Raw genomic sequence first — 15,858 nt, 5'->3', positions numbered from 1 at the left:
AGATGGAGGATTCAGTTTTGTGTGCCATCTAGCACCCCCTATAACCTGGTTTGACTCTGTTTTTATTTTTTTTTTAGAAAATATATTTGAAATCAATGCCTAAAAAAATGTTTTGATATGTTACATGACTTGTATGACATTTAAAGTTATCTATGTATTTATTTTGTACTTATTTTTAATAGAAGCATTAGTGCAAGGACGAACAAGTGTGCAAAAAAGCAAAACAAAATTATTATTAATAATTTGAATAATTTAAAAAGAATGTTTGTCCCTTAATTTCATGGCATTGGTGTTATCAATGTTAAAACATTTTTTTTTTTTTTAATGTTTTCAAAATATTTTCAGAGGCTGCTTAAATATGCATATAGTGATTTTTCCCAGCATGTTAAAAAGTTATTAATTCACATTTTAACTGTAATATTTTCACACACAAAAATTTGGTGTTGTACCTCATTGAACCCTCAAAATTTGGTGTTGTAACCCTTTTAACCCTCATTAGTGTTAATTTAGTGTTAACTTGCTTCGTTCGTGAAACAAAATTAAATAATTAAAGAAAGAACAAAAGCCAAGTTGTTCTTTATGAATAAAAATAATGTCAACATGTTACAAAATGTTTACCCTCAGCGTTTATGGGCAAAAACTGAACTGAATGGGAAATTTCAATATTTTGTAAGTTAGAAAGTCAAATTATTTTGAGAATAACCCATTTGCAATTTGGGTCAGTTCCACACATAAATCTGTTGTGTGACTTTAGAAATCATGGAACACAGCCCACGAGTCATATTGACTACTGTTTATGGACACAGTTATTCACTTTTGTTGGAAAGCAAAATGCGTTTTAAGGGAGCACACTACAATAACACATCAATTTCGTCATGAATTCGTCACTCTCTGATCACTGTCTGGTTCATCTTCTTCCAACCTACAGACAGAAACTAAAATCTGCTAAGCCTGTGGTAAGGACTGTAAAGAGATGGACCAATGAAGCTGAGCTGGAACTACAAGCCTGCATTGACTGCACTGATTGGAGTGTTTTTGAGGCTGCAGACACCAATCTGGACGAGCTTACAGATACTGTTACATCATATATCAGTTTCTGTGAGGATATGTGCATTCCTACTAGGACTTATTTAATGTTTAACAGTGACAAACCATGGTTTACAGCAGAGCTCAGGCAGCTTCGTCAGGCCAAAGAGGATGCTTACAGAGGTGGGGATAAAGTCTTGCACAATCAGGCCAGGAACACACTGAATAAGGAAATCAGAGTGGCTAAAAGGAGATACTCTTAGAAGCTGAAAAACAAGTTTTCAGCTAACGACCCTGCATCAGTGTAGAGTGGCATGAAACAACTTACGAATTACAGGACTCCTACCCCCAACCCTGTGGTGGACCAACAACTGGCTGATGACCTGAATGTGTTCTACTGTAGATTTGAAAAGCCCAATCTCACACCCCACACCCGCTCTGACCTTCACTTCACACAAACACCAACACCTCCTACAACTCCCCTCCTACCCCCTCCTGCTACTCAACTTGCACTTAAGATCTGTGAAGAAGAGGTGTCCCATGTCTTCCGAAAACAAAAGATAAGGAAAGCACAGGGCCCAGATGGTGTTTCACCCGCGTGTCTTAGATCCGGTGCTAACCAGCTGGCCCCCATCTTCACACTGATTTTCAATAGATCACTGGAGCAGTGTGAAGTCCCATGCTGCTTCAAATGCTCAATCATCATTCCTGTCCCAAAGAAACCAAAAATCACAGGACTTAATGACTACAGACCTGTCTCCCTGACGTCTGTGGTCATGAAATCATTTGAGAGACTGGTAGTGGCTCACCTGAAGGACATCACTAGACCCTTTCCAGATCCCCTTCAATTTTCTTATCGAGCATACAGATCTGTGAAGGATGCAGTCAACATGGGATTGCATCATATCCTGCAACATCTGGACAGACCTGGGACATATGCAAGGATCCTTTTTGTGGACTTCAGTTCAGCTTTCAACACCATCATCCCAGCTATACTCCAGACTAAACTACACCAGCTCTCTGTTCCCATGTCTATCTGTCAGTGGATTACCAGCTTTCTGATGGACAGGCAGCAGCATGTGAGACAGGGGAAATTCACTTCCAGCACCTGTACAATCAGCACTGGTGCCCCCCAGGGATGTGTGCTCTCCCCACTACTCTTTTCCCTCTACACCAATCACTGCATCACTAAGGACCCCTCTGTCAAGCTCCTGAAGTTTGCAGACAACACCACTGTCATCGGCCTCATCCGAGATGACGATGAGTCTGCATACAGAAGGGAGGTTGAACAGCTGGCTGTCTGGTGCAGTCAAAACAACCTTGAGCTGAACACGCTCAAAACGGTGAAGATGATTGTGGACTTTAGGAGGAACACCACAACACTGACCCCCCTCATCATTCTAAACAGCAGTGGAGTCATTCAGGTTCCTGGGCACTACCATCTCCCAGGACCTGAAGTGGGAGACCCACATTGACTCCATTGTGAAAAAGGCCCAGCAGAGGTTGTACTTCCTTCACCATTTGAGGTAGTTCAACCTGCCACAGGTGCTGCTGATACAGTTCTACTCAGCGGTCATTGAGTCTGTCCTCTGCACTTCAATATCTGTCTGGTTTGATTCAGCTATGAAATCAGACATCAGAAGACTACAAAGGACAGTTCGGAATGCTGAGAGGATTATTGGTTGCCTTCTGCCATCCCTTCAAGAACTATACACTTCCAGAATGAGGAAAAAGGCTTGAAAAATCACTCTGGACCCCACTCACCCTGCCCACTACCTTTTTGAACTGTTGCGTTCTGGCCGATGCTTCAGAGTTCTGAGCACCAGAACCGTCTGACACAGGAACAGTTTTTTCCCTCAGGCTATCCATCTCATGAACAGTTAAAACTGCCTCATTGAGCAATAATGATGTGCAATTTACAGTCTAGTCTTTTTATATTTATCCAACACATCCAACCTCTTCTGCAATTACATTCCCTTGCACTATATATAACAGATTTGTATTTAGATGTGTACTACGTATGTGTATGTGTGTATGTATGTATGTGTATGTATGTATGTGTGTATGTATGTATATATGTATATGTGTGTGTGTATATATATATATATATATATATATATATATATATATATATATATATATATATATATATATATCTTATTGTGTATTCCATATATACTTTATTTTCTATTCAATTTTTTTTATTTATTTTTTTATTCAATTTTTAATTATTTTTAATTGTTTATGTCTTGTTGCTTGTCTTGTTTTGTATTGTTGTGCACTGGAAGCTCCTGTCACCAAGACAAATTCCTTGTATGTGTAAGCATACTTGGCAATAAACCTCATTCTGATTCTCATTCTGATTCGGATTCTTTGATTACATAGTAAACAATGTATTTTTTTGTTTTTGTTTTTGTTTTTTATGTAAAAATGCAGAACGTTTTCTGTGAGGGTTGGGTTTAGGAGTAGGGTTAGGGGATAAAATATATAGCTTTTACAGTATAAAATACATTATGGCTATGGAGAGTCCTCTTAAACCACAAATACCAACATGTGTGTGTGTGTGTGTGTGTGTGTGTGTTTCTGTGGACACTGGTGAGTGTGTGGTGAAAGTGTAGAATGCTTTGATGTGGATGAGGAAATGTGTGAGGAAATGTTTGCAATGTTTATCTCATCTAGAAATGACCATGGAGCCTTTTACATACATAAAAGGTGCTGCTTACATTTTTTATATTTATTTATGTCCACTTTGTTCAGACAATATGAAAAGGGCATAAAGAGCACAGATGCATATGTTAAAATGTGCATGGTACTAAAGTCATGTGTCTTCAATTTTACTTATATAATCACCATTATCAAGGACACAAGAAACAATGCCTACTGCAAATACTTCAACTGCCAATAAAAGCTGATATTGAACAATAATTTGCAAAAAATAGGGTCTGACTTTCCTCTGAGCCAGACGCAACATCTGGTAACCCATCACTACTAACCTTTGCACATGGCCTAAACATCCAAATACAAAGACCAAGAGCTGGCACTTATAGCCTACACACAAAGTAATACACACTTACACATACTTCACACATTTACATATAAAAACAACACCTTTAATGTCCACCCTACACAGTAATGTAATTAAGTACAATACTGTTGTTCAGTACTGTTATCTGGTACTAGTATCTACTTATGTAGCTTTTCTGGAACATTAACACTCAAGACACTTTAATGTAAAGTGTGACTTAATCTTTTTTAGATCAAAGTGTGTGTGTGTGTGTGTGTGTGTGTGTGTTGTACCAAGGCATGCTGCAAGGATTGTTAAGAGCTTCATTGGATGTCTTGACTCTAAAATGACCCCTTCTCTCATTTAGAAATACAGACTCTGCCTCTCTCTCTCTCTCTCTTTCTTTCTCTCTCTCAATGCTGAGTGAGCGGTTTCTAATCTGTCCGTGGCTGTGTGATGAGAGGTGTGTTTTTGGGACTGTGTATGTATTAATATGTGCATGAGTGCAAAGTGATGTTTTTCTCCCTGTGTTTTAAGGAAGAGGAGGGAGGAGTTGATGAAATCAGTGATACATATAATGATAAACGTCTAATAATTGTCTAATTCTCCTATTATCTTTGCCTTCAGGCAAGCTTACCATTTTAACAGACGCACAGATCTGGACACACACACACTCATTCACTGCATTTCTGTTGCTCAGCTTGCCTTGATTTAGAGACATGTGATTCAGTAATTAGCAGCATGTGTTTGGATTCTGGATGCGTGGAATGGGCTTTTTCTGCTATGTCTGGCAAATAATTATTAGGACTTTAACTATAAAATGCTGAACATTGAAGCGAGGGTTGTTTCATCACTCCACACACAAACTGCCAGTATACCACAATCTTCCATCCGCTGTAAATCTTCCCCACTCTGTTCTCCACAAGCTCGCCCCAGATTTGTTATGACGCCAAGTGCAGCCTGAATGTTTTTTAGATTTCTCACTGATTTTTTGCAGATTTTCAACCATAAGCACCATGTACATAATTGTTCCAAAATCAAAAGGGAGCTGATGTGCACAACTGTTAGCAGGTTTGAGTTTACAGCCCCTCCAACTCAACTTCCTGCTGAGTAAATGGCCCTACCAACTCTGTCCACGGCCTCTGAAAACAACCAATCAGGCAGTTGGTTGTGGTGGATTATTATGGCCTTGGCAGTGACTAATGAGCTCCTTCTTACCCCAATTCACACTGAGGAACAGACAAGCTGTACTCAGTATGTTTACATGCGCAGTTATACAGTGGGTTTTGCCTAGTTAAGCTACAGTCTTCATCTGTTTGTACAAGTATACAGGACACAATGCATATTTGAAAATTTGAAGGAAGGATGACAAATAAGTGACAATGCACAACGCAGAGGCCAAGTAACTTGTGGTCCGAGTAACTTGCATGCTGGATGAGCATTATCTCTAGGTCTGATTGTCCGACCTCAAAAAACCGGACTGGTATTTCAGTTCAACTAAAACATTTAAATGACATTTTAAAAAGACATAATATTGTTTTATTGAATATCGAATTTTCAACGTGCATGTAAAAATGATGACTGTCTGCAACCCAACAAATGTGGTCTTGTCCAGAATTTGTCCTCTGCAAATGCACATATTGCAGACACTTATCAATGGGGATTGTGTAAGTCGGCACTGTAAACCCTAATGCTCAAAATAATTATTTTTTTGAGTAGAGAAAAATTAAATCAAACTATTTTTTCCAAATAAATTAACCTTGATGAGTATTTAGAACTTTCTCTTTCTTTTGAGTTCACGGAACTAACACTTTTAAGTAACTTGAATTGTTTTATTGTGTTGCATTTAATTAACTTGTCTCTTTAAATTTACAAGAACATAATTTTCACTGAATCTTGCAGGGGATTTCTTTTTTCCAGCATGCTTTGCATGGCACTCGATAAGGAGAGTAAATGTTAAAATTAAGTGTTATATAATGTGTCTTTGTGCAAGATGAATGTGAAGGGGGAGACTCGTTACTGTTTAATGTTTTGATGTGATATTTAGAAGAGTTTATGTTGTGTTAAAGTTTGTGGAGGTTAAAACTATGGTGAATAATGAAGCTTGAGCTTATGTTGAGGACAGGTACAATTTAAGATTGCTTTACAGTAGAGGTCAACTGATATATCGGTTTTGCAGATTAATCGCCACCGATAACAGATTTCTGGAACTATCGGTTATCGGCAAAAATCCACACCGATAGTTTTTCCCCGTTCCGTCCAGTGCTGGAGTGGCTGGGAAGGGTCCGCTGTCATTATACAGTATGAGAGCAGCCTCTAGAGGCAAAATAAAAACTATCACTTTATTGATGCCTTGTGGTGTTTGTTTTGACGTGTGACTACACTCTGCATGGAGCGGAACACTTCATGAGCGGATTTAAAACATCAACAACAAAAAGGTATGTATAGAGTACACGTTGTCATATCATTATACAGTAATTAATTTGTTGACTAGATGCTGCATTAGGAGAGAACAGCAGTATGCTTGCCGACAAGGCTAACATTAAAGCTAACCTCAAGAAGTAGAACATTGTGACAAAAATACACGCAAGTCCTACCCAAATGTTTAAATGTCACGATTGTTACCATCTATTACCATCTATTTGCATTAGTTTATATCAAGCTGGTCACGTTTATGCATTCGTTAGCCAGCTAAGTTGCATATTTAAAGCAAGTGATGTAAGAAAGTCAATTAATATCTTCATGCAGCCGAGAGAAACCTATAAACAAATCAGAAACACATGAAAGCAAGTGTCTCAATATGCTTTTAAAGTTCTTTTTAATTAGACACATCATCTAAAAAACAGCGCTCCTGCACGAGATGCAGAATAAACAAGCGTTCAGTGTGTACAGCCCCTTACAGTTGGTGGAGGTCTTTGGCCATTGCATCTTGCTCTCTTATAAGCGTTTCTCAGATTAAGCAATGAGTTGTTTAAATGCAGTTCTAGTCTGTTGTGTTCCATCTGTTTGAACAGCCCCTGGACTGTGCTCATAGTCTGAGCCACTTCACCACCGAGTTCAGCCGAATACCACTGCTATCTGGGAATATTGCTGCTCTACATACAAATGTACTGAATAAAAAACAATGTGGTATTTTATTTTGCTGTTATTATGAAACTTGAGTCAGGAGTAGTAGGAATCAGTGCAAGTGTAACACCATGTGAACTGTTTATTGAAGTGTTTTCCCAAAACACTTAATATTTATACATTTATTTAGTTTAAAAAAGTACAATACTTTGAATCCAGGGCATGCTGAGTGACTCCAGCCAGGTCTCCTAAGCAACCAAATTGGCCCAGTTGCTAGGGAGGGTAGAGTCACATGGGGTAACCTCCTCGTGGTCGCTATAATGTGGTTCTCACTCTCGTTGGGGCGCGTGGTGTGTTGTGCGTGGATGCCGCGGAGAATAGCGTGAGCCTCCACACGCGCTATGTCTCCGCGGTAACGCGCTTAACAAGCCACGTGATAAGATGCGCGGATTGATGATCTCAGACACGGAGACAACTGAGATTCGTCCTCTGCCACCCAGATTTAGGTGAGTCACTACGCCACCACGAGGACTTAGAGTGCATTGGGAATTGAGCATTCCAAATTGGGGAGAAAATAAGGAGGGAAAAAAATAAAACAAAATACATTTTCATGGTTAAGTCAGTATTATTTATTTTTGTAATAAAGTTCAGCACTATTTTACTTTGTGTTATTTTTTTCATTCAGTATCAATTTTAAAAACTATCGGTTGATTAATCGGTTATCGACAGGTACTGCTCAACTTATTTATCAGTATCGGTAAAATCCACTATCGGTCGACCTCTACTTTACAGTACATTGTTTTACTTGTTGAGCAATTGCTATGCTTAAAAAAAACATTGTGTTTCCAATTAGCATGCATTCAGCATGCTAGCATTCACTGTACTAGCTAGTTCTAGATAGTTAGTTTTCTTCCACTTGAAGTATTCAAGTTGAGTTTACAGCTTGATAATTTTAAGTTCAGTTATATTTAATGTTAATTCCCATTACAATGTATGAGTTAACTTACTCAATAGTTCAAGTTAAGGGGGATTAGCATGAATGTGTAGATCAAAATCTGAAAGTTCTATTAACTTAAATATTTGATGTAACTGCCTCAGTTTTTTTGAGTTCTGCTAACTTATTAGGATTTACAGTGAGGGGTTCACTTAAACTTAAATGAATGATAAAATAAGGAAAGAAGAGGCAAAACAGTCTGTGTTTATTGAATGTAAACCTTTTTCTCTCTGAATCAGATAAGCGCCCCGGCGCACATGAACATATACTTTCTATGGCAAGCCCCGAAGGGACGAATACACATCACACACATTCACAGGGTGAAGCCAATCCATGAATTGCATCCTAATTAAGTCTATTCCGATTGTTTCTGTTTGCACGTTGCTTCTGTTTTATTTCGGTGAGCTTCACGTTGATAATGTAATACGTGATATAATACATGACAGGGAATCGTTAGAGAAATGTTGGAGACAGTCATTTAATTTGTTACATCTCTTCCATTCTTAATTAGTGAGTGTGACAAACCAACAAAATTTCAGCAACAACAGTGTGACATCCCCTACCATTATCGAAAAGATCGAATTGGTTAGTGTGCCACTAACATTAAGCATGCAGTACTGACATTCCAGTCAGTAATTCATGTTGTCTGGGATGTCTGTTCTGCAGTAAGTATGGGGTGCTTATGTAGGTCACTGCACTCCAGACTCTTTCATCCTCACATGTAGGAAAGTATGTAGGGTAAGGGTACTGAGGGGAGTTTAGGGAGTCATTTTTGGATTAGCCCTCTAGCTAGCGAAGACTGGTTTGCCATGCCCTCTGTGCTTGGGGGCAGGCTAGCATATACATCCCTCTCCTGAGATCTGGGAGCATGTAACTGTATACGCTTAAGCAAGAAAACAGACGTGGCAGATTAAAAAAGAATTTAGTCGCAGGTCTTATTCTGTCAGCGCTCATGACTGTATGTGCGCAGTTTATTGTCTCGCTGGTGAAATATGGCACCTGTAGGTGCTTGTGTCTGTGAAGGCTTGAACTGATTTAAAAATGCAGTAATTCTGGTTGACAGTAGTTCACAAGATTGTGCAGAACCCTGATTGTTTCTTGTCTCTCTTTCATTCCTTGTTTTAATATGATTAGGGCTGTGGTTTGTGAGTGTGAAAAATGAATGTGACAGAGTAGGAGTGAGAAGGTGACAGAGACAGAGACGGTCGTAATTAGGTTTTCCCGGGTTTGATGAAGTTTCAAGGCTGTGGCTCAGCAAAGAGTTGGCAACTGATCATGGATAACTATGTCTGTGTGTTTTATGTGTGAGTGTGTCTGGCCTGTGATCATGCAGAACTGCCATCAGCTGTGTAAATTGTCCATCAGCTCGTGTGGCATGGCAAACAGACAGAAAATACAGACACAGAGTAGAGTAGGACTTTCCACAACATACACAAACATTTGCGTTCACTTACTCCCACACTCACATACACACATGTACAGATACATGCACACATACTGTAATGACAAACCGAACAATGACACATCCAGTTCCATAATCTAATTCAGGCACATACTTAATCTTGTTTTAGGATGAGTATTCCCCCTGGCTATCTCCCTGCAGTTTTACAGCATTTTTTACCCAAGTATTAATATATTAATGTTCCAGACACTGGTGGGTGTCCCTTACACACACACACACACACACACACACACACACACACACACTTACTTACGAACACTTGGCAATGTATGTGACCATGTTTCCAAGTTTAAGCTGGCAAGACCCAACAACTACTCCTGTGTGCTAAACACAAATTCATCATCTTTATCCTCTTCCTCTCACATTCTCTTATAGGGGCTGTTGGTTCACACAGGGCACATTCTTTCTTTAAAAACTGAACTACAGAACTGAACAAAAGGCTCGTTTACCAGCGCATTAAAGGTGCTGTTAGCGAATAAGCTGTTGTAGAACTTCCACAAACTAGCCACTGAATTAGACACACCCCCACTTTCCAAAGACACGCACCCAGACAGATTCACTTGGAGACCATTATAATCAGAGATGGAACAGGAGAGCATCTCAGTTTCACAGGTAAGAAAAAAAATTAGATTTGATGTCAACAAAACCAAACAGTTACACTGACATTGTACAGGTACTAGTACACTAGGTACTAGCAATGGTAGCAAAATAGCATCAAAGCGAAACAAATGGACAGCTCTCAAACTGACACTCTCAGCTTCCTTTTCCCTAAGCACTTTATTAGGAACACTATGGTCCTAATAAAGTGTCCAACGTGGTCTTCTGCTATTGTAGCCCATCTGCCTCAAGGTTCAACATGTTAAGCATTCTGAGATGCTATTGTGCTCACTACAATTGTACAGAGCGGTTATCTGAGATTCTGTAGCCTTTCTGTCAGCTCGAACCTGTCTGCTCATTCTCCGTTGACCTCTCTCATCAACAAGGCGTTTCCATCCACAGAACCGTGCTCACTGGATGTTTTTTTGTTTTTGTTTTTGTTTTTGCTTTTGGCACCATTCTGAGTAAACTTTAGAGATTGTTGTGCATGAAAATCCCAGGAGATCAGTAGTTACAGAAATACTCAAACCAGCCTGTCTGGCACCAACAATCATGCCACAGTCAAAATCACTGCACGCAGTGTTGACTGCACTGTCAACACGCAGAATGTTTGTCATGCAGAAAGTGCTTCAAAGTCTTCTAATTGGCTAAACAAAGAATCTGACCTTGGCCTGTGGTCTTTTTCCCCCCAGCTGTTTACAGAGCCCAGTGCTGTTACAGAGACAGGTGTGATATTCATGGCATCTATTTTTGACAGGTAATAGGGATGTTTTCTGCATGTCATTTAATAAAAAAAGTCACTTACAGCACCTTAAACTCCTATTCGCTTCATAGGTGCTTATCCCATCCCCAATCTGATGGTCCATTTTTTTGCATTGATCTGTTGTGTTGCATTGAACATTTACTTAAAAACAGTGCAGATGGAATGTGTTCTGTGTGAACGGCTTCTACAGGACACGTTCTTGCATTATGTTTGCTATTTTTTAAGTGTTGGTCTATGTACACATGCATTAGATAAATGTTTTGGGCAGCTTACAGCATCTTGTGCTGTCTCATTGCTCTTGAATGCAAGAACACATGTTGTATGAACGGCTCGTTACTGTTTTTCACTTCTGCCGTTCTTTGCTCTCTTTTAACTCTTTATTAACATTTACATTTTAATACTGAATTCATGTACTTCTACAGATAAGTTTATTGCAGCAGTAGGGTGCCCGATATATGTGTGTATGTGGAAGTTCTCTTTTCTCCTCTTTTGGCTTGTGTTAAAACAAAAAAGTTCTGGTTGGTTTTCTGCAGAGTGTGAAACATGGTGTTTGGAAAAGAGTTTCTGGTTGCTGGCAAAGATTGACTGAAGGCCTTGTTGATGTTTCACAGGCTTTTCATGATGCTTGTGAGGCAGAAATGCCATTGTTCCATCTGTTATAAATATTTATAAACACTCTGTAATACAGACCAGAAACAAATATAGACATAGTATGTGTTCACGTTGGGAGTTAGACATAGTATGTGTTCACGTTGGGAGTTAGTCTCAAGAAGTTCACACTGATGATTTTCATTTGTTTAAAATGCCAATCACAAGACTTCATCTGTGAAATTACAAAATAACGCTTTTAATCTAAAGCCTCTTTGCCTGTCTTTCCCTCTTCACACGCAAACTCTGTCCCAAAGACTTTCTTTTTTTCTTCTTCTTCTTAGTGTTTTCAATTGCGCTATTAATGGCACTCAGTGCCCATACATTAGAGAGTGACCTGAAGTATATGGTCACATACCCTCACATACACCCCGCTTTGCTGAGTGTGTGCAGATCCCTCTTCAGCTTCATGTTACAATGTTGAAAAGAGATCAGCCACTATTGATTACACTCTTCTTGGCCAATTAGCCTGTGATGTTTTCAGAACAGCATGCAAAAGCAAATCATTTAAAAGGACAGTCCCCAGGTCAGTGTAATGCAGTGTGTCTGTGTGTAATGGAGCTGATGCATGAGTGTTAGCCCTTTGTGTAGCGTGTTGTTAGTTGTCCTATTTGGAAGGTTGGCTGTTCACTAACAAAAAAGGACCAAAAGTACCATGGTATTACCACGGATATTTGGAAATTTAACATGGTAATTCCACAGGATTCTTTTAAGTACATTGGAATACCATGTAAATACTGAGTATGGTAATCATACAGTAACATGGTATACTTTTTATGTCAAATGACAATGGTTTGACCATCTCTCCGTATTTTTCAAACCCAATGGAAAACGTTTTGTTTTGATCAATGTTACACAAATCTTTCTGATCCTTGAGTCCCTCTTACACTGTAAAAATATTTTGACAGGTAACCTAAAATGCGCTAAAATGTTTTTATTTAATCAGACTAAATTTTCCTGTCAAATTAGATTACAGTAATTTTTTATTGGTGAAGTCAAGTAAAATTATATCCTTGAGGTAGCCACATTTTTCAGGGTATTCTGTAATCCTTCATGCCATTTTTTTATGTATGTTTCCATCCAAGTTTGCACTGTCATCTTTCTTCTTTTTTGCAGACCCTGTTTATTGCTCTTGTATCTGTTATTGTTTCTTATTGGTGATGCTCATATTTCTTTTTGCTGGAAATAAAAAATATAAAATGATTTAGCTGTATAAATTATTATTGTTATTATTATTATTATTATTATTATTATTATGTGGTTGAGCCTGTTTCAGCAGATTTTTGGGACTTGCGGGGATCCAGAGACTCTGGTGGGGATGAGAAGAGATGACGCAAGAAGGGCGATAATGTGTGGGGATGTGTGACTGGGGAAGGGCTCTATAGAGCTTTTTAAAGGTCTCTTAGATGGGCGGACAGACGCCACAGTGATTCTGCTAAACGCCTCTTAGAGGTGAACTTTAGGGATTAGTGAGTTTCTCACGGCCCTCAATGTCCTGCGTAATAACACACAGTCATGTACTCACTCTCACACCAACACAGCACACTCATTTGAAAGGGCCAAGTAGTGCTATTGAAGCCTCATTCCAGTGCTTTACCCGAACTTGACCTTGAAGGAGAGAGAAAGAAAGAGTGAAAAAGTGAAAGAGAAATAGTTGGAGAAAGTCTGTTTCAAGAAAAAGAGAAGAACTCGTATTTATAATACAACCCATCCATCATCCAGACAACGCATAATTCGCTCTTTCCCATTGCATGCTATCGACTAACCTCTCGAGCATTATGGTGAATGTGTGCTTGTGTGTGTGGCTTTGTGTCTCTAGTGGGCAGTGTATGGCTTGAGGCACTACAGTAAGACATTTAGTGTGCCTGTCTATAGTAGATAAAGACAAAGCAGCCCCTCATAGGCAGGAACAGTGTATGTACACATATTCACACAGCTGCAGAGCTTCAACAGCAGTTGCAGGGTCAGTCTTTGGGCAAGATAAATGAATTCTCTGTGAGATAGAGGTAGCAGGTGTGTGACAGACAGGAGTTCTACTGGACTGATGGTTGGTTGGGAACATGACAGAAATGTTGTAGAGGACCAATATGTGTGGAAAAAGGTAGGATGGTTTTAAATGAGACACTTCTGCTAACAAACGGGAAAGGAAGAACGAGACACTGACCCTAAATCACCTGTCAAGAGAGTACAAGAGATATCAGTATCTCTGCGTCAAATATATATTTTTGGAAACTTGAAATGTTGTAATGTTTTAGGATGTTGCTGGGCAGCTGATAAAGGGCCAATATCCAGGATAACCACACCTGCTACATTCTCTTATATGGATTGTGCTAGACGGGCTCTCATCACTCATACAGGCTCCATCTGTCATAATATATCTAGAGTGCAACAGCGCCTGTCCACATTTACAACAGTTTTGGCTCCGGAAGTGTTTTTTTCCATAGGGATTTCAGAAGTCTTCATAAAAGCGTTCAAAGCCATGAACCAATTCAGCCAGCTCTGAGGTTTATCACAATATCACAAATGTTAATTTCAAATTCAAGCAAAATACCCTTTAAAATCAGACACAAAAACAAAGGTACAATACTGTGTACTTAACATATATATAGAGGGAATGAACTACAATCCCTAATAAAGTGCACAACGTGGTCTTCTGCTATTATAGCCCATCCGCCTCAAGATTCGACGTGTTGTGCATTCTGAGATGCTATTCTGCTCACTACAATTGTACAGAGTGGTTATCTGAGTTACTGTTGCCTTTCTGTCAGCTCAAACCAGTCTGGCCATTCTCTGTTGACCTCTCTCATCAATAAGGAGTTTCCGTCTGCAGAACTGCAGCTCACTGGATGTTTTTGGCACATTCTGAGTAAACTTTAGAGACTGTTTTGCGTGAAAATCCCAGGAGATCAGCAGTTACAGAAATACTCAAACAAGCCCGCCTGGCACCAACAATCATGCCACAGTCGAAATCACTGAGATCACATTTTTTCACCATTGTGATGGTTAATGTGAACATTAACTTAAGCTCCTGACCCGTATCTGCACGATTTTATGCATTGCAATGCTGCCACACGATTGGCTGATTAGATAATCGCATGAATAAGTAGGTGTACAGGTGTTCCTAATAAAGTGGTTTTTGAGCGTTTATATGTAAAATATACATTTATTATAATATTCAGATATTTACAAATATACAAGTAGTTTGAGAGTGTGGGGAGGCCCACTCTGTTGCATCATTCACATGGGAAAGTGCGGTCACTGCAGAACTCGTTTGGCACGATTTTTGGCCTCGTTTTGGCCGGGAATCTGATTGGTGGATCTTTCTCTTCAAGACTTATGGGTAGTGTAGTTATTAACCAGAGGCCGCATTACAGAAAGATCCTAACTTTAAAATCCTATCTTATCTGTTTCGTAACCATGATAACCATTTAGAACAAAATCAATTACAGAATCAAATTTCCTAAATGCATTATCTTATCTTAACTACAGTTAGGATTTGCTTCTGTAATATGAATTTGTGAAAAGTCCTAACTTAACTGATCAGATCTTAACTTAAGACTTTAAGTTAAGATCTAAAGTTTTTTGTAACATGCCCCCAGGAATTTAACTATTAATAATTTTAAAAAAATGAAGCTAAAATTACGCAGACTTCTGGCTTCAACAGGAGCATATGCCATCGATTAACAACCTCTGAGCTCATGGTAGGTCTGTCTTTAAAGGTTTAATTTATTGTTAATTATCAATTCACCTATGGAAAACATTACTAGACTGTTACTAAACTAGTCTATTACTCTTCCATCTTTTTCATTCCTTCAGTGTCATGTCATCCGTTAAGTACATTTATCTTATTTCTTTGGAACTTCGGTCTAGTGGTTGAGCTGCATTGCTCATGTGGGAGATTCAGGTTTGAATCCAACCTGCATCATGTTCTGAATCCATTTTCCCACTCTCTCACTTATAATATGTTGTTTCTATAATACAAAGAGGCTAAAAGCAAAAAATAAAGAAGAGATGACATATCTGTGTATTTTTTGTTGTAAATATGGTCATTGCTTTAGTTTGGCACAGTTTATGGCTTTGTCATTTTTGCAGCATTTTCCTTTGAAGATAACCCTCTCTCTCTCTCTCTCTCTCTCTCTCTCTCTCTCTCTCTCTCTCTCTCTTTCTCTCTGTCTCTGCAGAACCCGTTGGATGAAGGTAATGCAGAGGGTATCAGTGATGATAACTATCGTTTAGAAGGTAAAATGTCTCACCATGCACCCTGCACTTCTGTAATGCCCTCACAGGTCTAATCACTT

The 15,858-nt window shown here is 39.0% G+C and overlaps 1 protein-coding gene across 3 annotated transcripts in view; it reads left to right on the top strand.

Moving 5' to 3' along the window:
* LOC127450121 (protein naked cuticle homolog 1-like) overlaps positions 1-15,858 on the top strand; it is a 41,087-nt gene that overhangs the window by 15,169 nt on the left and 10,060 nt on the right. For all 3 annotated transcript variants that reach the window (XM_051713943.1, XM_051713933.1, XM_051713927.1), the window contains exon 4: positions 15,742-15,799. In XM_051713943.1, the coding sequence (XP_051569903.1) occupies positions 15,742-15,799 (58 nt within the window). The remainder of the gene's footprint in view (positions 1-15,741; positions 15,800-15,858) is intronic.

This window comes from Myxocyprinus asiaticus, chromosome 2 (genome assembly GCF_019703515.2).
Source record: "Myxocyprinus asiaticus isolate MX2 ecotype Aquarium Trade chromosome 2, UBuf_Myxa_2, whole genome shotgun sequence".
In the NCBI taxonomy this organism is placed as follows: Eukaryota; Metazoa; Chordata; class Actinopteri; order Cypriniformes; family Catostomidae; genus Myxocyprinus; species Myxocyprinus asiaticus.
The sequence above is the reverse complement of the archived record's forward strand: the minus strand, read 5'-3'. Positions and strand labels throughout refer to the sequence as shown.